This window comes from Prionailurus viverrinus, chromosome C2 (genome assembly GCF_022837055.1).
Source record: "Prionailurus viverrinus isolate Anna chromosome C2, UM_Priviv_1.0, whole genome shotgun sequence".
In the NCBI taxonomy this organism is placed as follows: Eukaryota; Metazoa; Chordata; class Mammalia; order Carnivora; family Felidae; genus Prionailurus; species Prionailurus viverrinus.
Window position 1 is genome coordinate 28,025,212 of NC_062569.1, and position 23,208 is coordinate 28,048,419.

Genomic DNA, 23,208 nt, shown 5'->3' on the forward strand with positions numbered 1-23,208 from the left:
GTCACATCCCCCCAACAATCTCTTCATTATGCAAATCAGCTTAGCCTCTTTGTTTTTTTCTCCACTTAATCAATTACCAGATTTCCCCACAAAAAAAAGACATGCACACAGCCAGCATGAATTCTATCCTGCAAGGATTTCTCTCAGTTCTCTAACAGTATACATGGAAATCTCTCTGCAAATCCAGATGTATTGTAGGGGGTAGACACAGGTAAATGCATCAATAAATCTTATCCCAGTGTCCATGTTTGCTAGCCTTCACTAAGCAAGGATAGTAGTCGCTACATGGTTTAAATAGATTGTCAGATGCTTTTAACTTGTAGCAAAGGTGTGCTTCTAACTCCTAGAATTTGCTGAATTTGTACTGAAAAGTAGGTGTTAGCGTTAAACAAACATGCATTACTTGATGAGACAGGGAATGATGATCCAAGTTACTGTGAGTTGTCGAAGGTTTATGTGCTGGCCATGTACATCTATGCTCTCAAGTGCACTCTGTACTCTTTCCCTGCAAACCTTGTCAATGGGCTTCTATCAAGGTTTGGTCAGTGGAAGGCACAGTGAGATACATGAGAGCAAAAGGCAGGCAGATACCAGGGTACCCTCACCTCCCTTTCAGGCAGCATTTCCAGCACTATCCACATCTCCTCTATCTTCCTGGCTCCCACCAGACAGGCCTTCCTTCCATGGATCCAGCTTCTGCTAGATAGCTGTTTGTTTCCAGTACTCCCACCTCCCCCTCTGGCCCCTCTGGCCCAGTGGTGTGCTGATAAATGTTTACCAAATGGCTCTGAGTGGGAGTCGAGCCCTGATCTGAAATATCTGCCAAGTCTGTGGTCTAAATACCAACACCACAACTGCGTGCAAAGTTCCCGAATACGTAAGAGTCAGCTTTCACAAACCTATACAAGATGGCCTCAGCACACTACTGCCCCACCCTAAGCAAAGTAACAGGTTCCTGTCATTGATGCCTGCATTCCCTCACTGTCCCTATTTAGTTTCTCAGCATTTCCAACTCCTTTATTACTAGGTACCTGAATTAAATCCTTTATTAGCTACCTAGCATGGGCTCTGTTGTTCTGACTGTTTCCTGAATGCATACTGTTAAGAGTATAAACTAGATTACAGAAGTGTTTCTCAAAGTGCCAGATTATAAATCAGCCTATCGCTCTGTATGCTGGAAGATCAGCTGACATTATTGTTTTTAAAGAGTAAGACTGTTTAGATGAAGGAAGCAGGGAATCAATTTACACTGTGGCACAAGTTTCTTATCTGCGCACTGGTAACAGAGTTTGTGAGCTGGTAGCTGTGTGCAGACCATACTTTGAGTAACACTGTAATACAGCACTCTGGAAAAGCAATGTGGCAATACGTATCATAGCCCCCAAAGTTTCCTATCTTTGTACCAGTAGTTCCACTTGGACGATTTCTCCTAGGAACTCATGGAAAAGTAGGGAACAGCATTATGCACAAAGATACTCATTGCAGTTTAAAATAGGGTATTTTTTAAATTTTTTTAACGTTTATTCATTTTTTGATAGAGACAGAGCGTGAGTGGGGGAGGAGCAGAGAGAGAGAGAGGGAGACACAGAATCCGAAGCAGGCTCCAGGCTCCGAACTGACAGCACAGAGCCTGAAGTGGGGCTCAAACGCAGGGGCCGTGAGATCATGACCTGAGCCGAAGTCGGACGCCCAACCGACTGAGCCACCCAGGTGCCCCTAAAATAGGGTATTTTTGGAAGCAACTTCAAAGTGGAAAAAAAACAGGAAAATTAGTAAATAAATTCATGTGATGGGATATTATGCAACTTTAAAAATTGTAATAATTAATATTACAGCAATATAGAAAAATATATACTACTAGGTAATAAAATGAGGAAAGAAAATTTTACATGCATAAGAATCATGTAAGAATATGAATGCCAGAAGGAAAAGACATATATACAAATAACAGTTGTCTTATGTAAAGGGGGCATTAGGAGATGAATTTCTTTCTAATTTCTTTCCTCTCATTTTCAAAGAGTAATGTTTTCCCTAATGCAGGCTGCCATTTCATTTTGTTAAATAAAAAGTTAAAAACCATAAAACCCATCAACAGAGTCAATGAGACTATTTAGAAGGGAAAAAAACACATTACACATTAAGAGACCTATGAACGCTATTTTACGTTTACAATATAGGCACTGGAGAAGTCTTAAGTCCAAGACCCCCAGACTGCTCATCTGTCCTGCATTCCTCCAGGCAAGATGCCTCCATCTGAATTCCATGTGCTCACTCACCCCGACCAAACCTCCCCTTCAGAGAAGTGGCTTTTATCACATATGTAAAAATAAGCAAACAGGCTGCTTTTGAGCCCTCTTTCTTCTGTGGAATGGAAGCTTTTACCTCCTGGAACAGCATCTTCCAGCTATTTGCAAATAGTTGGAAGAAGTACTGAAGACTGGAGGAGTTTGTTGTAATGGACCCAAAGTTGATAGTAACCTCTGCCACTGCTCTGCTCAGCATGGCTTCAAACCCCTTCTCCAAATTCCATGGAGTCCCTGGTTCCCTTAGAGATGATAATTACTGCTCCCTCTTCTGTATCTCCCCAACTCCACCCCTCCTCTCCATCCCACTATTCACCTCACACCAGATCTTTAAAACATTGCTTACTCAGGGGCACCTGGGTGGCTCAGTCAGTTAAGTGTGCAACTTAAATCACGGTTTGTGCGTTCAAGCCCCGTGTCAGGTTCTGTACTGACAGCTCAGAGCCTGGAGCCTGCTTCAGATTCTGTGTCTCCCTCTCTCTCTGTCCCTCCCCCACTCACATACTGTGTGTGTGTCTCTCTCTCTCAAAAATAAGAGAGCATTGGGGCGCCTGGGTGGCGCAGTTGGTTAAGCGTCCAACTTCAGCCAGGTCACGATCTCGCGGTCCGTGAGTTCGAGCCCCGCGTCGGGCTCTGGGCTGATGGCTCAGAGCCTGGAGCCTGCTTCCGATTCTGTGTCTCCCTCTCTCTCTGCCCCTCCCCCGTTCATGCTCTGTCTCTCTCTGTCCCAAAAATAAATAAACGTTGAAAAAAAATTTAAAAAAAAATGAGAGCATTAAAAAAATTAAAAAAAAAAAAAAAGACATTGCTTCCTCAGACCAGGTACTTAGAAAAAAGGAAAACCAAACCAAAATAGAACTTAAAAAATAGCTCTCATTAGGGGCATCTGGGTGGCTCAGTCAGTTAAGCATCTGACTTTGGCTCAGGTCATGATCTCATGGTTCCTGAGTTGGAGCCCTTCTGAGGATCCTCTGTCTCCCTCTCTCTGCCCCTCCCCTGCTCATTCTCTCCCTTCCCTCCCCCCTCAAAAATTAATAAACATTAAAAAAAAGAGTCCTCATCCAATCTGTTTCAACTTTTAAATCAATTAACAAACCCAACTGCAGAATTCAACCTGCAGTGTTGCCACACAAACCACCAAAGACCACACTGGTACCCACCGTCAGTATAAAATAGCAAGAAAGAGCTCAGGCTCTGGAGCCCAGCAGCCTGGTTGTAAGTATCAGATTTTCCACTTACAAGCTGAATGATCTTGGGCACATCCTTAACCTTTCTGTGTTTCCTCATCTGTTTCCTCACAGGATTGTTGTGACGACCAAATTAGTTATTTTTACATAAAGCACTTGGAACAGTGCCTGACCCTTGGTGAGTATCCAATAAAATGTAGCTAATATTAAGTTTTCGCTCCAAAAAATAAATGTTATGTCATGTGGCTTCTGTCAGGCACTCCTCCCTGCTCTTCCCCAAGGGTCACTAAGTCTACAATGAACACAAAGATTAAGGGTAAATGTCAAAATATCCACAGCATTAAAGCAGCCGCGTCAAAGCATCACAATGCAAGCAGAAATATGATTGTATTCATTTCAAGAATTTTCTATCTCATCAAAATAAACCACCTGAAGAAAGGAAATGCAAAAGCATTTCTGAATCAACCCTCCAGTCCATTGCCTTGGACATGCCTACCTCAAACCACTGCCCGTGGGATTGCATCTTGAGGATGACACAGGGGTCTGGTTTGGAAAGAGCATCTCTGTCGGAAATGCCTTTGCACGCCACACGCAGCTCAACTTTGGTCAGGCAGGGGCTGTTAAAGATTCCCAGCGTATTGGCAGCTGACTCATAAATGTTGCTCATCTTCTTCATTCTGTTTTAGGAAGAAAAAGAGGAAAAAAGACATGCCAATCACCACAGTATTTGTTAAAGGAGAAAGCCTTCCAATCATCTTTCAGAATCTTGTTCAATACACAAGTTCTAATATTGAATGTATTTATTACCTTGCTTTTCTCCCCAGTGGCACAGTTCCAATGAAACAAACAAACAAACAAAACCAAAGAAACAGAGAAAAACCCCAACAGGTGCTGGTACACTTGGCTAACAACGTTACTTTTCTATATGATTTGCATACATTTGCATAGCAAAATTTTTAGCTTGTGAAACAAAATTTATGAATTAGTGCAAACCGTAATCCAGCTCTATATTAAGTGCGTGGCTTGTGTGAAATTTTACAGATTTGCGGGCTAATCAATTTAATCACATTCCAAGTTTCTAAGACTCCCTAAAAATCCAGGTTTCCTTCTTCTTCTACGTGATGGCACAGAGAGGATATCGTCCTCCCTGAGACACAGTCCAAATTTCCCTTTCCTAAACACTGGCCCATCTTCTCAAGATAGCCAGCCAGCTCCAGGAGAGAGGCCCAGAATCTGATTCTGTGCTCCAAGTGCAGAAGTCTCTCCTCAGCTTTCATCCCTCTTACCCGCCCCATCGGCATTCAGAATCAAAAGGAAGAAAGTAAGAGGGAGACTGTGAGATAGGAATAGCACAGCCTCTGATTCTGAACTCACGGCAAAAGGAGCCAATATAAGCACTGCAGGCCCCTCTCCCATCTCCACAGGATAACCTTTATGGTAACACTTGGCCTCATGGAGGCCTGGGCTACCGGGAATCCCCCAGAAGCCACCAACACTTTCCACCTTCTCTGAGGAGGATTGGACCTGTGAAGATATTGGAAGCTTCTCTCAGGAGTGAAATTCAATGTCCTTCTCTTTGAATTCTGTTTCCTTGCAGATTCCTTAGGAAAACAGCAATGACTTCCTCAACCTCCAACAGCGTCAGGGCCCTGGCTTGGAATTTCTTCATCTATAAAATGAAGGCAATCCCTCCTCTCCTTCCCTTTTCCACAAATATTCAGTGAGTTTCCCCTTGGTACCCGGCACCATACTAGGTTCAAATACACCATGCCACCTCTTTCACAAGGTGATGAGTGTGCCTTAGTATTACACACCACACACAAACACATGCAGACACACACACACACACACACACACACACACACACACACGTGCATGCCCCAGCTAGTCTCTCCAAACTTAGCTGCTAGCTCCATGCCAAAGCCAAGCCTTTTCCAATCTGACAATGCCCCACCCTCATGGCAGATACACCCAATCTTCTCTCCCAATGCTCTTTTACAAAGTTCTCCACTCTTGCCCTCCATCCTTCTTCCATTTTCCTTCCTTCCTTCTTTTTCATTTTCTCTCTCTTCTCCTGCCTCCCTCCATTGTTCTGTTCTTTTCTCTTTTTCTCTTTCTTTCTTTCTTTTCTTTTTTCTTTTCTTTTCCTTCCTTCCTTCCTTCCTTCCTTCCTTCCTTCCTTCCACTTCCAACTCTCCAGTGCCCTATTTATCTAATTATTACGAACATTGGTTTTTCCCTATATATACTGAAGGGAAAGTGTATTGACTGCCACAAAGTCATGTCCTTGAACAGGAAAGGACAAACTATGTCTTCTGCGTCAAATGTGGCTTGACCATTTGTTTGAGTAAATAAAGATTTATTGGAACACAGGCAAGCTCATTCATTTACATATAGTGTGTGGTTGCTTTCAGTGCAACTGCAGAGTTGAGTAGTTGCAACAGAGACTACATGGCCTGCAAAGCCTAAAATATTTACCATCTGGCCCTCTTTAGAAAATGTTTTCCAAGCTCCACTCTTAAATATCAGGTAAGGAGAATTTACAGTTGGGGAAGAATTACAGTTCTGTTTTAGTATCTGTTATGGGATCAGCTTGAGGACAAGAGTTGCTCTATGTTCAACCATACTGAACATTAACAAGGATTTGTGGACATTCTTTTTTACATATAAGAAAATTCAAGCTCAGAAAGAACTGGCACCTTACCCATGTCACACAGTTACTCTAATCACAGAACTGGGGCCAAAATGCCAGTTTTCTATCCCCTAGCCCAGAGCTGTTTTTACTACTCGTAATACCTTTAGCTGGAGAATGCTTGAATCTATTAAGGATCAGTGAATACACTATCCCTGATTTATTTCAACCTCCATACAGAATCATATTTTCCTTCTATTTTTAAGTAAATTTTACTCATGTATAGGAAATTTACAAATCATAAATGCACAGCTTAATAAATTGTCCCTCTAATTTTACACGTTGTGAGTAGACCAATTATTAAAGCAACGTAGAAGACAGAGCATATATATATGAGATGCAAGTTTAAAAAAACAGTGGGAAAAAAAGAAGGAATAGACTACTGGAACATGGCTTTGTGTTCAGGTAGTGTTGGAAGTATGTTGTGAGCACTTTATCAACTTTTTGATAAAGATAGCTCATTCTTCAATCAATGTCTTCCTGAATTCTGCTTTTCCCAATGCATTAACTCGTTCCTTGGAATTCACATTTCCCTTGTGCTGTTCTAAGTGGTCTTTCCTATCTCTAGGAGGTATTATCTCTTCTAACAGCCCCTATCCTTGTAGACTCATGCCTGTGTCCATCTCTTTTCTTTCTCTTTTTCTTGTTTTATTTTATTTTTCTTAAATAATTCATTTTTCAGAACAATTTATTTTTTGATTCACAGCAAAACTGAGAAGAAGGTACAAAGATTTCCTATATCCCCTCTTCCCCGACCTGCGTATCCTTCTCCTCATCAAAGTGCCCCACCAGAGTGTATCTGTTACAACTGAGGAACCTACATTGCCTCATCATTATCATCCAGAGTCCATAGTTGACATTAGAGTTCACTCTTCATGTTGCATATTCTATGGGTTTAGACAAATATATAATGGCATGGACCTACCATTATAGTATCATACAGAGTAGTTTCACTGCCCTAAAAATCCTCTGTGCTCTCTCTATCCATTCCTGCCTCCCCGCTAACCCTTGGCAACCACTAATCTTTTTACTGTCTCCATAGTTTTGCCTTTTCCCAGAATGCCATATAGTTAGAATCATAGAGTGTATAGCCTTTTCAGATCAGCCCCTTTCATCCGTCCACTTTCTTGACCCACTGACTCCTTTATATAGAACACAAGCTTTTTTTTTTTTTAATTTTTTTTTCAACGTTTATTTATTTTTGGGACAGAGAGAGACAGAGCATGAACGGGGGAGGGGCAGAGAGAGAGGGAGACGCAGAATCAGAAACAGGCTCCAGGCTCTGAGCCATCAGCCCAGAGCCCGACGCGGGGCTCGAACTCACGGACCGCGAGATCGTGACCTGGCTGAAGTCGGACGCTCAACCGACTGTGCCACCCAGGCGCCCCAGAACACAAGCTTTTTGTACAGAATGAGACATCTTCTCTAATGTCTAGTCTTAATCATGAGGTATAATGGAAAAAAAGATTCTATCAAGGAGACATGTTGTTCCTTCCAGGTTCAAATTCTGGCTTCTCTGCTAACTAAGTGTGTGACCATGAGCAGGGTACTTAATACCTACTCTGAAGAGTTGCTATGCTAAGCAGATGAAATAATGTATGTAAAGTGATTAGCATAATGCCAGGTATACAGTAGGTGCTCCAAAAGTAGAGCTATTATTATTGTAATCTGACTGCTCTCAGTATTAAATTATTCATTTTCCCACTGCCAACTGAAACTCTTTTAAGATTCCCACTGTTACTTTAAGATCAAAGTTCTACTAGCCACCTTAAATGCATTCTGTCTTTGTAGCCCACACCTTCTGGGCATAGCACTCTCCACCTATTCATACAGCTACCTTCCAAATCAGTAGTTTGTCTGAAGATTCAAATACATTAACCAGTAACTCTCATACATTCACAAGGCAGGTAGTAAAACAATGGTAACAACATGTGGGGCACCCGCGTGGCTCAGTGGGTTGAGTATCCAACTCTTAATTTTGGCTCAGGTCATGATCCCAGGGTCATGGGATTGACCCCCTGCATCAGCTTCAGCAGGGCTCTGTGCTGAGCATGGATCCCTTTTAAGACTCTCTCACTCCCTCTGCCCCTCTCCCGTACTTGTGTGCGCGCTCTCTTTCTAAAAAATCAAAAAACAATCCAGTTGCAGGTGCCAAAAACTGTCCACAGTTTTTTTAGTTATTAAGAAATCTTCTTGAAATATATACATAATTTATGCATATAATCATTAATGATATATCCTACATAGTACTCAGAGCTATTTATTAGTTGATAGGAAATTAAATAGTTTACAAATGAATACACAAATGAACCAGGGCACATGGTTAGAAGTTTTTTTTAATCAATGGGGTACATGATCCAGAAATTTTATGGATCATTCCTTTAGGCAATGGGAAACACTTGGAGGATTTAAAGCTCAGAAAATGAACATGATGTAATAAGCATTTGATAAAGATCAATCTGGTGCCAATGTGATGGTTGGAATGAAGGACAGAAAAAAGTTTGTGATTGTCCAAGGCTGCTATGCTGGTCATTACCTATTTCTTCCTTCCTCTTTGATTCGTCTCCCTTTTTCTCTTACTTGGGGATCTCAGACACTGACTTGTATTGACTGCCAGCTCATTGCTGGCTACTTTCCTGTTGATATGGTCTGAATGTTTGTGTCCACCCACCCCCTTCCCTAAATTCAGACACTGAAATCCTAACCCCCAAAGGTGATAGTATTAGTAGGTGGGGACTTTGGGGTGATTAGGTCATGAGAGTGGAGCCCTTATGAATGAGATTAGTGCTCTTAAAAAAGAGATCCCATAGAGTGTCCTAGGCCCTTCCACTACATGAGGATACAATGAGAAGTATGTGATGCAGGGGAGAACCCTCACCTGCATGCTGTTCTTGAAGCCCACCCTGATCTTGAACTTGCAGAGTCCAAAACTGTGAGAAATAAATTTCTGTTGTTCATAAGCCACCAAGTCTATGGTGCTTTGTGACAGCAGTTCATATAGACTTAAGACACCTGTTGGGTTTGACTAAAGGGATGTAGACCCAGGGAAGGGATGGAGAGAATATTTCTTCCTAACTCCTACCCTGTTCCTTAGCAGTGGAAATTCCCAGAATGACCCTGGTCCTGTCAGGCAATTCTATCTCCAAGGTTATAGCTCTCACTGCACTTTGGTAGTACTGTTTCCTCCTTTTGTTCTACCAGTTTTATGGGTAGTATTAATTTCCTACAAGTCTTAAGTTGGGCATCATAGAGGCAGAGACTGAAACAGGGATTCAGATGTACTTGATTAACTGAGCAGAGGATAGAAAGGAAGTGAAGGAAGCAAGGAAGTAGCCTCAGTAGAGGTCCAACCGCTGAAGATGGTTCCAGTGGGGGGCTCTCTAGCATGGATTATAACATGGGTTTGTCCACCTCATGGAAAGAGGTCTGGCCTCTTATATAATCCCATATAAGTCAGTCATGCCAGGGTAGAGAAAGCATAACCTCTCAGTTTTGGTCCCTATCCCCACTGGCTAAGAGTAGTCAATGCTTCAGAAAAGAGGCAGCTGTGAGCCATTAACAGCCAACACTCACCACCACTGGGGATGGATCCACTAAATTGATAAAGGGATCTGGGCAGAATATCAACAGGGTCTATTTCACCTCACTGGTTAATCTCTGGTGTGTGTGTGTATGTGTGTGTGTGTGTGTGTGTGTGTGTGTGTGTGTGTGTGTGTATGTGTGTGTGTGTGTGTGTACATACATACATACTCCTTTAGGTCAGAGACTATTCTTACAGTTTACTGTATCCCCAATAATGTTCATCTTGATAATATTTGTAGACTGATAATGAAACCAATACAAACCTTCAATTCAGATGGGGAGTGGAAGATAGCATTTAGGTAAGATGTGGAGATACTGAAGATAAAACTCCTAACCTTTCACAATTATACCTAGCGTCCTGGCTTACCTTCATGTCCATGCACAAATGAAAGCCCTGAGCAGATATACTGGAGTTCATGAGTTCCTCTGGCTGCCCAGAGAACAATAGTCCTGACCTTGACTTTGGAGGTGCTACATAGACAGTGAAGTCGAATTGCTTGGCTTTGGCCCAGCAGAAGCTCACTGCTGAAAGGTGATCACAAAATATGGCTCTGTCAACGAGTGATCAGCTACCTCCAGACACAGATAAGTGAGGTAAACAACTAATTTCACACTCTGTTAGAGAACAGGATTAATATGACCAGATTATCAATACATTTTCCGAGGCCTGTTTAAATCCTCTTTGTTGCCTTTCGTACAATACCTTGGTTTTACAGAGACTAATGTCTGCTGAGAATTATTTTGATGAAAGCTGACTTTTGGCCAATTTTAGAAGCAAATTATAATTGTCCTTTCACTCAGATAATTTAAGTTATATTAAAAAGAAAAAAAAACCCACCACTTCAGCATATCCACACTCTCTAACAGGACAAACTGATCCTGAAACTTAATTAGGTTCTGAATGAGTTGCAAATAACGCCAAGACAATAGAGAGCTCAAGAGGGAAGAGAATCAGCTTGAGTTCACAGGGGAACCAACTGAGCAGAGCTTGTCTTAAAACTGTGTTAAGAATAAGTGCATAATCACTGTTCTGCTTGCTTTGGCATTACTTGGCCTTTTTAAATGTCACAGCACATCCAGGGAAGGCTGGTGTGCTGGATATCTCTATCGCACAACATTTCCATCTTGATTCAAGAAATATGCAGGAGGTTTCTGCTACGTGCCTGGCACTGTGCTGGATGCTGGAGGCAGCAGGCATTCATTCACTCAGCTGAAGATAAACCAGATGCTACTCCACTAGGACTCATCAATTTATTTCCTATTCAATATTCATTGGTATACTTTTAGATCAAGAATAAATCTACTCGGGGCACCTGGCTGCCTCAGTCAGTGGAGCATGCTATTCCTGATCTCAGGGTTGTAAGTTCAAGCCCCACACTGGGTGTAAAGATAACTTAAAAATAAAATCTTAAAAAAATAAAATAAAATAAATCTGCTCTTAGGTGGCAAGCACTAAGCCAGTCCATCTGCCCAACGGTTCATATTCTGGAGCAGCACTTTTCAGACTTTAACATGATCATAAATCATGATCATAAATCATGGGGAGCTTGTTAAAACATAGTTCCTGTTTCAAGAGTCTGTGGTGGGGCCTCCGATTCTGCTTCTGATTCTGTCACTGATCTTACTGGCTTTTGGACCACACTTTGAGTAGCAAGGTTTTTGAATATAAATTCAGCATTTATGAAATGAGACAAACTGTTCCAGGGGTTGTTTATCTTAAGATCAAACACCCACAAAGGAGCTTCAGAAAGGCATAGAGGATAAAAGTGTGGATGAAGCATTAGAGAGAGCATTTGAGGCTAATACAAGTATTACTCACTTGTATGACTCTGGGCAAATTACTGGAATCCTCTCTACCTCAGTTTTATAATGTGGAAAATGGGATAATCATAGTCCCTATCTTGTAGAGTTGTCTTGAGCTTTAAATGAATGAATCCACATAAATTCCTCAGAAGAGTGCCTAGTCTACACTGAGCATTCAATAAATGCAAATTGTACTTTCTAGAAATTATACCAGGAAGTTCAGGTAACATTTATCAAGCTCTTCTATATCTGACAGGCACTGGACATTAAGTCATCAGATCCCCAGGAAAATCCCTCACCTGATCCTCAAGAGAATCCCATGGTAGGTGTTGGTAGGACACCCATTTCCCAGGACAGGACCACACCTCACAGAAGTGCAACAATTGCACTTGGCTAACCAGGCACAGAGTAAGGACAAGGATTTGAACCCAGAACTCCAGGGCCAGAATTTGGGCCCTTACCCACTCTGCCATGCTTGCCTCCCCTATGGGACAGCTACTTAAGTAGACTTTCCAAAAAAAGCATACAACGCTTTCCAACATTTTCTTGACACACCTGGTTCCCCTGAATGTCTGACTGCAGCCACCCCCCACCCTATTTTTGTCCACCCCATAAAACCTGCAGCACCCTTCTCTCTCAGTCTCCCAGGCTTTTAGATCCTTTTTTAAAAATTTCTTTCAGGGGCGCCTGGGTGGCGCAGTCGGTTAAGCGTCCGACTTCAGCCAGGTCATGATCTCACGGTCCCTGAGTTCGAGCCCCGCGTCAGGCTCTGGGCTGATGGCTCAGAGCCTGGAGCCTGTTTCCGATTCTGTGTCTCCCTCTCTCTCTGCCCCTCCCCCGTTCATGCTCTGTCTCTCTGTCCCAAAAATAAATAAACGTTGAAAAAAAAAATTAAAAAAAAAATTTCTTTCACAGAGAGTCTTTATTTTGTAAATTAATCTGCCCTCTAGGTTTCTCTCCTCTCACAACTTTAATCATTACTTACCCTGTCAGCTCCCCCTTTGGCAGCGCAAACACTCAATCTTCCCAAGAGGGTGGGAAAGGGAGAAAAGCAGTGAATATTTATACTTTCTGTCCTCATCAAGCATATGATTCTCTATAAATCTCTTTTAAAAAGAACTTACCTCCCTAGCCACTAATGCTAACTATGCTAATAACCAACTATATATATACTGTTGCATTTAATCCTTGAAACAATCTCTTGAGATAAGAATTGTAAGCCCTACTTGTACCCCAATGTTTATAGCAGCACTCTCAACAATAGCCAGGTTATGGAAAGGGCCTAAATGTCCATCAACTGACGAATGGATAAAGAAATTGTGGTTTATATACACAATGGAGTACTATGTGGCAATGAGAAAGAATGAAATATGGCCCTTTGTAGCAACGTGGACAGAAATGGAGAGTGTTATGCTAAGTGAAATAAGCCATACAGAGAAAGACAGATAATATATGTTTTCACTCTTATGTGGATCCTGAGAAACTTAACAGGAACCCATGGGGGAGGGGAAGGATAAAAAAAAAAAAGGTTAGAGTGGGAGAGAGCCAAAGCATGAGAGACTCTTAAAAAATGAGAACAAACTGAGGGCTGATGGGGGGTGGGAGGGAGGGGAGGGTGTGTGATGGGTATTGAAGAGGGCGTCTTTTGGGATGAGCACTGGGTGTTGTATGGAAACCAATTTGACAATAAATTTCACATATTAAAAAAAAAAAAAAAAGAATTGTGAGCCCTGTGCCATAGATGTAAAAAATGAGATTCACGGTGGTAGTTAAGTAACCTGCCCCAATGTCATAGCTGGTAAGTGACAGAGCCAGGAATTAAGCCTGGGTCTAATGGACTTCCAAACCTGTGTATTTGACCATTTCTTATAAAATGATTTACATTCTTAATTTGCTTAACAATTACTTTCTTTCTAGATGATGCAAAGGGAAACTTCAACCCTGTTTCAATCTTAACAAATCTCTACGGCACAGTGTGTGCATTAATGAGCTTGTGCTCTAGCAGTGTTTAAAAATTCACTTTTCTTTTTCCCCTTACTTTCAGGCAGCTCAAGTCATTTTTGCAACTGTGTTTCAGTAGCCTTGTCAGCAAGTTGAGAGGTCTGGGAATCCAGTGTCCCCACTCTGAGGATTTCAAACCCTGAGCATTTGCTGGGTTACAGATGGTGGAGCTAACACGCCCAGCAAACCCAGAGATAAAACCATGTGAACCACAAAAGGCCATGGTTCGAATGAATAAGATTCAAAATCACACTATGTGTACATGAATGTTTTTCGAGAATATACTACGCCAAATCACTCAAGGGCAATAAATTATTATTTCAGTCATTTCCTGAGCTTTCTAATTTGAGAAAACAGACAGACTAAAAGAAAAAATTCAGCAGAGATGTTATTTCCTGAAAAACAGCTTTCTTGAGGAAATGTGCATAAGGAATCAGATATATCGATGTTCTAGGAACTTCCAGGCTCACATTTTTGTCTCTAACAGTGAGTCATAAAGATGAGAGTTTTCTAGAAAGCAATTATGTCCATCGCATCACATTTATATTAATTTTATAGCATTCAAATGTCACCCATTTTTGGGAGAAGAACTGGATGTATAAATTTAACTGGATAATTATAAAGGCTGATAGAAACTTTTTGAAGTAAAACTTGAACAAAATATCAAAGGAAAACGTATGAATGACTATCTCTTCCATGTCAGAGCCCTCTTTTTCCTATCATACCAACTATAGCTCCTGAAGGAGAGAGAAAGAGCAAATTCAGTGATGTTCTTTATTATTTTGGCACTGAAATAATTTCCTCCTGTTTCTCAGGCAACTAAATTTACCCAGTAGAAAGATCAAATCCCAGACTTATTTTGTTCAGTTATTTGCCTTTTTTAATATAATCATAGGTTGGATTCTTCCATTAATATCACGTTAACAGGAAGCTAGGGGCTCACAAAATGGATTTCGGGCTTCTGGTCTCATACATGTAGCTAAATTTAAAGGAAAAAAGGAGCGAGATTATTTTTACATTCAACAGCAGAATCTAAGACGCCATATAAAGCCAGAAGCCAATTTCCTTGAGAAAGCATGATAAGTGATCTACTTACGATCTCTTATCTGCTCCTACACCTTCTCATTTAAGACTTGCTTCTGCTTTTAATGACACCCTAGCATCTACATGCTATTGCTTAGGTGGTAAAGGACAACATGATGTGTTTTGGGAAAGAAGAAGGGGTTGAGTAGATGACGAAGTATAAAAAAGAAATGCCTCTCAGGATACAGAACATGAACTATAATTCAGCTCTGCTTAACAGCAATATGTGTAGTTTTAGAAATGTTTCATATCTATGCTGACCCACACAGCATACCTGATGAGCCCTTCAACTCTGGCTAGTGCAGTTGAGTAAGTGAGTTTTTAATTGTATTTCAACTAAACTTAAACTTAAATAGCCACCTGTGGCTAGTGGCTAACATAATTGACATGTACTGGACACACCGTATTAGACTCCTGTTCATAGCTTTCTTTTCTTTCTTTTTTTTTAAGATTTTGTTTCTCCTGAAGACTAAAGCTAAGTGGTGTTGCTCAAAAACACTTCCCAATATAAAGGCAAGGTCTAGGACCTCACCTTAAAGCAATTCATTAAAACAGGTCTCTTTTATAAGAGGAATCTAGCTGCGCACTCTGTGGTGGAGACTGGATGCAGAGGCACTAAAAGGACTTAATAGGTCCAAGTTTGGCTCCTAGGCTTTCCTCATCTGCCACTCCAGCCGACTGGTGGTGACTGCCTGTGGTACTGCATGAAGACAGACTGCGGGGGAAAGAGTGCACCATTAATGATGGCTGCCGCCCACATAAGCCGCAGGGGAAAGTGGCAGCTTGTGGCGTCTCTGCTGGTACTGGGACAGACCTTAAGGAAAATACTGGGGTGAGTATCTCCTTAGAACTTCCTTCTAATGTGGCATTACCTTTATTTTTTTTTAATTTACTTTTTAATTTACACCCAAGTTAATGAGCATATGGTGCAATAAGGATTTCAGGAGTAGAATCCAGTGATTTATCCCCTACATATAACATCATCCAGTGCTCATCCCAACAAGTGTCCTCCTTAATGCCCCTTGCCCATTTAGCCCATCCCCCCATGTATGACCACTCCAGTAACCCTCAGCTTGTTCTCTATATTTAAGAGTCTCTATAGGAATGCAAGCTGGTACAGCCACTCTGGAAAACAGTATGGAGGTTCCTCAAAAAACTAAAAATAGAACTACCCTACGACCCAGCAATTGCACTACTAGGCATTGATCCACGGGATACAGGTGTGCTGTTTCGAAGGGACACATGCACCCCCATGTTTATAGCAGCACTATCAACAATAGTCAAAGTATGGAAAGAGCCCAAATGTCCATCCATGGATGAATGGATAAAGAAAATGTGGTGTGTATATATATATGGTGGAGTATTACTCGGCAATCAAAAAGAATGAAATCTTGCCATTTGCAACTACATGAATGGAACTGTAGGGTATTATGCTAAGTGAAATTAGTCAGTGAGAGAAAGACAAAAATCATATGACTTCATTCATATGAGGACTTTGAGACACAAAACAGATAACACAAGGGAAGGGAAGCAAAAATAATATAAAAACAGGGAAGGGAACAAAACAGAAGAGACTCATAAATATGGAGAACAAACTGAGGGTTACTGGAGGGGTTGTGGGAGGGCGGATGGGCTAAATGGGTAAGGGGCACTAAGGAATCTACTCCTGAAATCATTGTTGCACTATATACTAATTTGGATGTAAATTTTAAAAAATTAAAAATAAAATAAAAAAAGAGTCTCTTATGTTTTGTCCCTCTCCCTGTTTTCATATTATTTGTTTCCTTTCCCTTATTTTCATCTGTTTTGTATTTTAAATTCCACATCTGAGTGAAGTCATATGATATTTGTCTTTCTCTGGCTGATTAATTTCGCTTAGCATAATACACTCTAGTTCTATCCACAGTGTTGCAAATGGTAAGATTTCATTCCTTTTGATTGCTGAGTAATACTCCATTGTGTGTGTGTGTGTGTGTGTGTGTGTGTGTGTATGCATATAAACACCACATCTTCTTTATCCATTCATCTATTGACGGACATTTGGGCTCTTTCCAAGCTTTGGCTATTGTCAATAGCACTGCTATAAACATTGGGGTTCACATGCCCCTTTGAAATAGCACACCTATATCCTTTCAATAAATATCTAGTAGTGTAATTGCTGGGTCATAGGGTAGCTCTGTTTTTATTTATTTATTTATTTATTTATTTATTTATTTGAGGAATAACACGGCATCACCTTTAAGTCTGATGTGTAATAATGTTTCTACTAAAAGTTTCCAAATGGCAGAACATAAGCTTTGTGGCAAATGGCCTTGCTAGAGCAGCTACGGATAAAAACAAAGGAGAGACAAGAATTTAGGTAGAAGTAGCATGTGAACCGGACATGGTTTTTGGGAGTGCAGAAGAACTGCTTAAAAGGATGGACACTGTGGAACATAGCATCATGTCTGTCCCAGAGAGAGGTTATATGACCAGCCCTCACGGACACGTGGGTGATGCTTTGGGGAAGAGGAAAGCCACAGCACATGTGGAAGGAATGGCATCCAGCATCCACACATGGACACACACACACACAACACACAGGTTCGTTCTTGTTCTCTCTCTCTCTCTCTTTCCCAAACTTCCAGAGGACCAGACTGCAAGGTGGGATAGCTTCTGCGTAACAATGTGAGAAATGCATATTCACTGGAATTATTTGAAAAGGAGAAGACTCTCTCTGCTAGCATGGAGAAACTTCAGGGGTCCTCTGGCAGCAGGAGGGGGAGGCCACATTGATCAAGTCTAAGAACCTGGGCAAGGCTTTAGGGGAGACATTATTAGATGAGGAAGAAATATGATAGATACCACGTGTGTGGCAGCTGAAGAGTTCTGTGGATTTCCAATCCTCCCCAAATGTGAGAAGAATCTGAGCACAGGAAAATCTGTAGGCTCCGATGTGGGCAGAGACAGACCAGAGAAACAAGTGCCACACATAAAGTAATAACAGCCACAGCGATACCGATTATAGCAACTGTTCTTGAATACTTATGTGTGCAGTGCAATGCTCAATGCGTCCAGTCACACTAGCACCTTTAATCCTTTCAATGGTTATAAAAGGGAACTTGATATTATTTTAATTTTACAGATGAAAAACCTGAGATTCAGAAAATCTAAGTAAATTGCTAGATCACATTACTAAAAAGTGGAAGAGGCAGGATTCAACCAGAGTTTTTTAAAACCCCAACTCCAAAGTTCAGGATTTCTTCCGTAATGGTGTTCTGCCTCCTGTACACCTTAAAATCTGGGGTTGCTTTCCAGTTCTACTTGAGTTCCTCAATGCTGGCAGTCCCAGAATGGTATATCTCATTCATTCATTCATAAAATATTTATTGAACGCTTCAAGTAGTGCTGGAAACCATGCTGGGAACTGGGAGATACAAAGATGAAAAGACGGGGTAACTACATTCAAGGAGCTCACAGTCAAATGGGGATATAGATAAGTAAATATTTATAATGGATTAATTTGCCTGTTTTGCTTTTTGCTGTATTTCCATTAAAATAGTCAAGGAGAAACTCAGAAACTTGCAATAGCACTAGAAAGGAAAAAACATCCAGGTGGAATTTCTTCTGGCTATTTTCTACATAGCACTATGCTATGGAACTATTGTTTTATTGTATGAGGTACTAATAGATATTTACAAAAGAAGCAAATGTAAGATTTTATAACATAAAGTAGGTTTCTTTACAGCAGGAAGTTTTAGTCTTTAGTATGTGAATGTGCTCTGTGAATCTCCACAAAGGAGGTAGGTATGATGTAAAATGCTTTCCAAACTTAGTCCCAGAAAATTTTTCATGGAACACTTTCAAAGATGAATGATTAGCAAAAGAGAAAAACAAAAACAAACTTTGGGAGGGGCATCTGGGTGGCCCAGTGGGTTAAGTGTCTGACACCTGACTACAGCTCGGGTCATGATCTCACAGTCATGAAATGGAGCCCTGAGTCAGGCTCCACACCGAGCCTGCTTGGGATTCTCTCTCTCCTCTCTCTCTGCCCCTCCCCTGCTTCCTCTCTCTCTCTCTTTCTCCTCTCTCACTCACTCTCTCTTTCATAATAAATAAATAAGCATTTTTTAAAAAGGGAAAGAAAATAACAACAGCAATAACATGTGACCCAAGAAAAGGATGGAGATAACTAAATTGTGGTCCTTTCATATGACACAATGCCACTGCAGGGATCAAGAGCAGGCTGCCCCAAGAGGGCTAAATAGGCTGCCCCTACTTTGAGCTGAAGGCAACTGACACTCTGCAGGCTGAAGAGAAACTTTTGTTCCTTAATTACATAGAAGGATGGATCTAAATTGGGGGCCTCTTCCAGAATAAGGATTGTTAGCAGAGATGAATTTTACCTGAATGACCTATCTGTATGGCAAGGCAAACATCTGCTCCTCTTACTGCCTTGCAAATCGCAGGTGTGCAGTCCCACACCCCCTACACTGTCCTCTTTAGTTCAGGATGACATATATGTATGCCTCACTTTGCCTGTCTTTGGAATGTCCATGTCTGTGTGGATTCCTTGCATATATAAAATTAAATTTGATTTTCTCCTGTTAATCTGTCTCATGTCTATTTGATTCTCAGTCCAGCTGGAAGGACCTTTGAAGGGAACAGGAAATTCTTGTTCCCCGACACCACATAGTAATGAAAATGAAGGACCTCTTTTGATATACACCAGCATGGATGAATCTCCTAGACACAATGTTGAAAAAAATTTGCCAGACACAAAAGAGTACATGCTGTTTGGTCCCAATTATATCGAGTTCAAAAACAGGCCCAAATTCATTATAATGATAGAAATCAGAATAACAGCTACCTTTAGTAGAGGCAATGACAAGAGGGATACAAAAGAGGCTTCTGGAGTGCAGAAATATTCTCTATCTGATTTGGGAGTGTTTGCTCTGTAACAATTCACGGAGCTATATACTTATGATGGGAACTCTTCTGTATGTTTGTTGCACTTGCATAAAATTTTACTTAAAAATAACTAACAGATGGTATACATAAGGCCAACGTATTTCATATGTTAGTAATCATAAAAAAGTTACATTTCCTTTACCAAAGGACTGAGAACCTTAGATTATCTTTAAAATAACTAGGTGATACTTATAAAACAGATTATATTAAATGAATGAATGGATAAGCAAGTGAATGAGTGAATACATGGATAAAGAAAAATAGACAAACTCCAATGAAAAAGAAAGTGGGAGGGGGTAATAGTAACATAAGATGAAATCGAATCTAAGGAAACAAACCTTAAGTGAGACAACCTGGATTCATTATAATTTATCCCCTCATTGCAATCAGCAGCTACTAGGTTTTTCAGGGGTATTTGCCAAATTGTTAAACTCAAGTTTGGTCACTCCCCTGCCCAACATCCTTCTGTGGTACATAAATTCTGCAGGCCCAAGTCCACATTTCCCATCCTAGAATTACCAACCCAACTTTTCCTACCCTTATCCATCGGGCATACTGTCTCCTCTCCAGGCACTTTAAATAGCTCTATTCTCGTAACCCTTTTACCACACTTTCAAGTCTTCTTTGTCCCTCTACTGATATGCCCATGGGATTCTATTATTTTTAAAATAAAAATAATTTTATTCTTTAAAAAAAAAAAGCATGCCATGAATGGCATGCTCACTTAGGCCAAATGCCTCACATCAGTTATCACAGGCAGGTACAACTATAAGCTGTCATGATCCTGTGTGGGTAGGGACCAAGGACTGTTCAACAAAAGCTGAGAGGCCGGATACACTGGGAGTGAAGCCTCCTACCCTGGCTGATATGGGCAGAAGGTCTTGAGTGTTTGAATACTTTAATATCTGTGGCTCCAGCTGCTGATAAAGAGATCTCTAGAATCAGAAATATAGACTCAGGTAGCCAGTCAGGCCCTCAAAATGCCAGGTGGCCTAGAAATGCAGCAAGTATGGCCTATTCCATCATCTTAGAAACCACATATTACCTCAGTGTGAGACTCCAAAGCATCCTATCCAAGAGAGCACTTTGCTTCCTTCTTCTCCCTCCCTCCCTCTCTCCCTGCACTAAGCTTCTCACTAATACTACCACCAAACACAGATTTAACATGGTACATGGCTGAAGCAAAAGAAAACCATGGAGGGTCTGAAATTCATAGGTTCAGTCGGATTGGTTAACCACAAGTAACCAAACAATCACAACAAAGCCTTCTTGGTTATGCCTGATGTAGTGACACCACTGTGCCCACACAGTTGACACTCATTGGGCTGTACCAAAATGCAGTAAGTTCACTAGTGACTCTTTTGCCTCTGCATCTTATAAATCCAATTCTCTAAGGAGAGATGATGCTACCTCTGGGTAGAATTCAATTTATTCCCACCCAATTCATTCCTACTTCCACCACCAATTGGAACAGAACAATTGAGTACATTCCTTAACCCTCAGATCCCTCAGGCTCTAGTCTTTGTGTCTGTCTATTTCACTGGAGCGAAAAGCCTAGGAAGCAAGCAAAGCAAATTCTTATAATCCTAGACCACTGGAAGAGATGCTCATAATCAGGAATACTCTCCTTTCACCCTAAGATCCATAAAATCCAACCCCCCAAAATACTTTATGTGCCTAATACTCTATTACATACTATGAGGAGCACTGAAATATTAAGATGTGGTCGCTACCTTTGAAGAATTGTCAGTATGACCAAGTAGATGAAATATTTTATTCATGGAAGGCACTATCGCATGATATTTAAATATGTACAATTTTTAGCCAGACAGCCTGGCTTGAATCCTAGATCTAATAATTTTACTAACTCTATAACTGTAGGCAAGAGGTACTTGGTTTCCTCATCTGCAAAATGGAACTAATAGGAGGCTCTACTTAGCACTGTTGTGATGATTCAGGGAGTAACAATGTACATACAGAGCATAGATTAAGTGCTAAGTAATTGTTATGGTACCAGTGTTAATGCAAAAAAATAGTTTTGCAAGTACCAAATGATAAAATTGCTAAAGTAATTAGCAAGGACAAGACAAGTGACGATAAAACTCTCAGAGAAGATAGAGAGCTTTCGGCCCAAAATGTATCAAAGGAAAATGAAAAGCAATATTTATCAAATAGCCTTCTTTATCAGGTGCACTGACTGAACCATCACTACATCATCTGTAAAATGGAAGGGATGGGTCCAAAGCTAAGCCCAAGAGCCTGGTCTGAATTTGGAGAAGGTAAGAAAAGAAGAAGGAAAATGCCAATTTGAATATCCAGTCACCAAAAAATGGCAAAGACACAGAAGCGGCATGCTGTACCTAGAGGTCATGAGATGCTCAAATGGCTAAGAACATCACCTGTGTGGTGCATGATAGAGTTGGAAGTGTTAGGAAACCAAGGACTTGAATCTGTGTCCTGGTTCTGACATTTCCTAGTTGTGATAGAAGGTCTCTGAGCCTTAGCATTCTCATTCTGAAAAAGAAGATAAATATAGTTATGTCCCAGGGCTATCGAGTGAAGATTAGAGGAAATCATAGACATAAAAGAACCAAGCATAATAACCAATACAGTAGATTTCCTAAAAGGGTTGTTTCTGGTTCCATTTCTCCTGTCCTATGGCCCCAAATATATCAAATTCCCAAATGCTCTCCATACTCAAGTGCCAGATCATTTGAGAGAGTTGTGATTCAAAGATGAATCATTATTATAAATCAAGACTCCAAATCAAAAGCTCATGTTAAGTTATTCATCTATTCTGGTCTAGGTCAAAGCTTCTAGAACAAATAGGTTTAATTATAATATTTTTAATGTTTATTTACTTTTGAGAGAGAGAGAGAGAGAGCACAAGCAGGGGAGGGGCATAGAGAGACAGGGAGACACAGAATCCAAAGCAGGCTCCAGGCTCTGAGCTGTCAGCGCAGAGCCCAACGCGGGACTCAAACTCACAAATTGTGAGATCACGACCTGAGCCAAAGTCAGACGCTTAACCAACTGAGCCACCTAGACACCCCAGTCCAATTATAATTTAGATTTGTTCATCAGACATGTGAAACTTTGGGGAAGTTCTGTAAAATCATTAGTTTGGGGGATGTTAAAAATTAGTTAACTCCAACTATGTGGCAATGAGAAAGAATGCAACATGGCCCTTTGTAGCAACATGGATGGAACTGGAGAGTGTTATGCTAAGTGAAATAAGCCATACAGAGAAAGATACCATATGTGTTCACTCTTATGTGGATCCTGAGAAACTTAACAGGAACCCATGGGGGAGGGGAAGGGAAAAAAAAAAGAGGTTAGAGTGGGAGAGAGCCAAAGCATAAGAGACTCTTAAAAACTGAAAACAAACTGAGGGCTGATGGGAGGTGGGAGGGAGGGCAGGGTGGGTGATGGGTATTGAGGAGGGCACCTGTTGGGATGAGCACTGGGTGTTGTATGGAAACCAATTTGACAATAAATTTCATATATTAAAAAAAATGCAAAAAAAAATTAGTTAACTCCATTCTTACTTGAAAGTCAAAGTTTAGTTTAATTGAGAATCCTGCTATAAGTAACTCTGCTATATCTT

The 23,208-nt window shown here is 40.9% G+C and overlaps 1 protein-coding gene across 1 annotated transcript in view; it reads right to left on the reverse strand.

Annotated features, from left to right (window-relative positions):
• Positions 1 to 23,208, reverse strand: part of CPNE4 (copine 4) — a 496,584-nt gene that overhangs the window by 354,166 nt on the left and 119,210 nt on the right. The window contains exon 2 of the mRNA XM_047876436.1: positions 3,987 to 4,167. Within this exon, the coding sequence (XP_047732392.1) occupies positions 3,987 to 4,166 (180 nt within the window). The 5' untranslated portion in view covers position 4,167. The remainder of the gene's footprint in view (positions 1 to 3,986; positions 4,168 to 23,208) is intronic.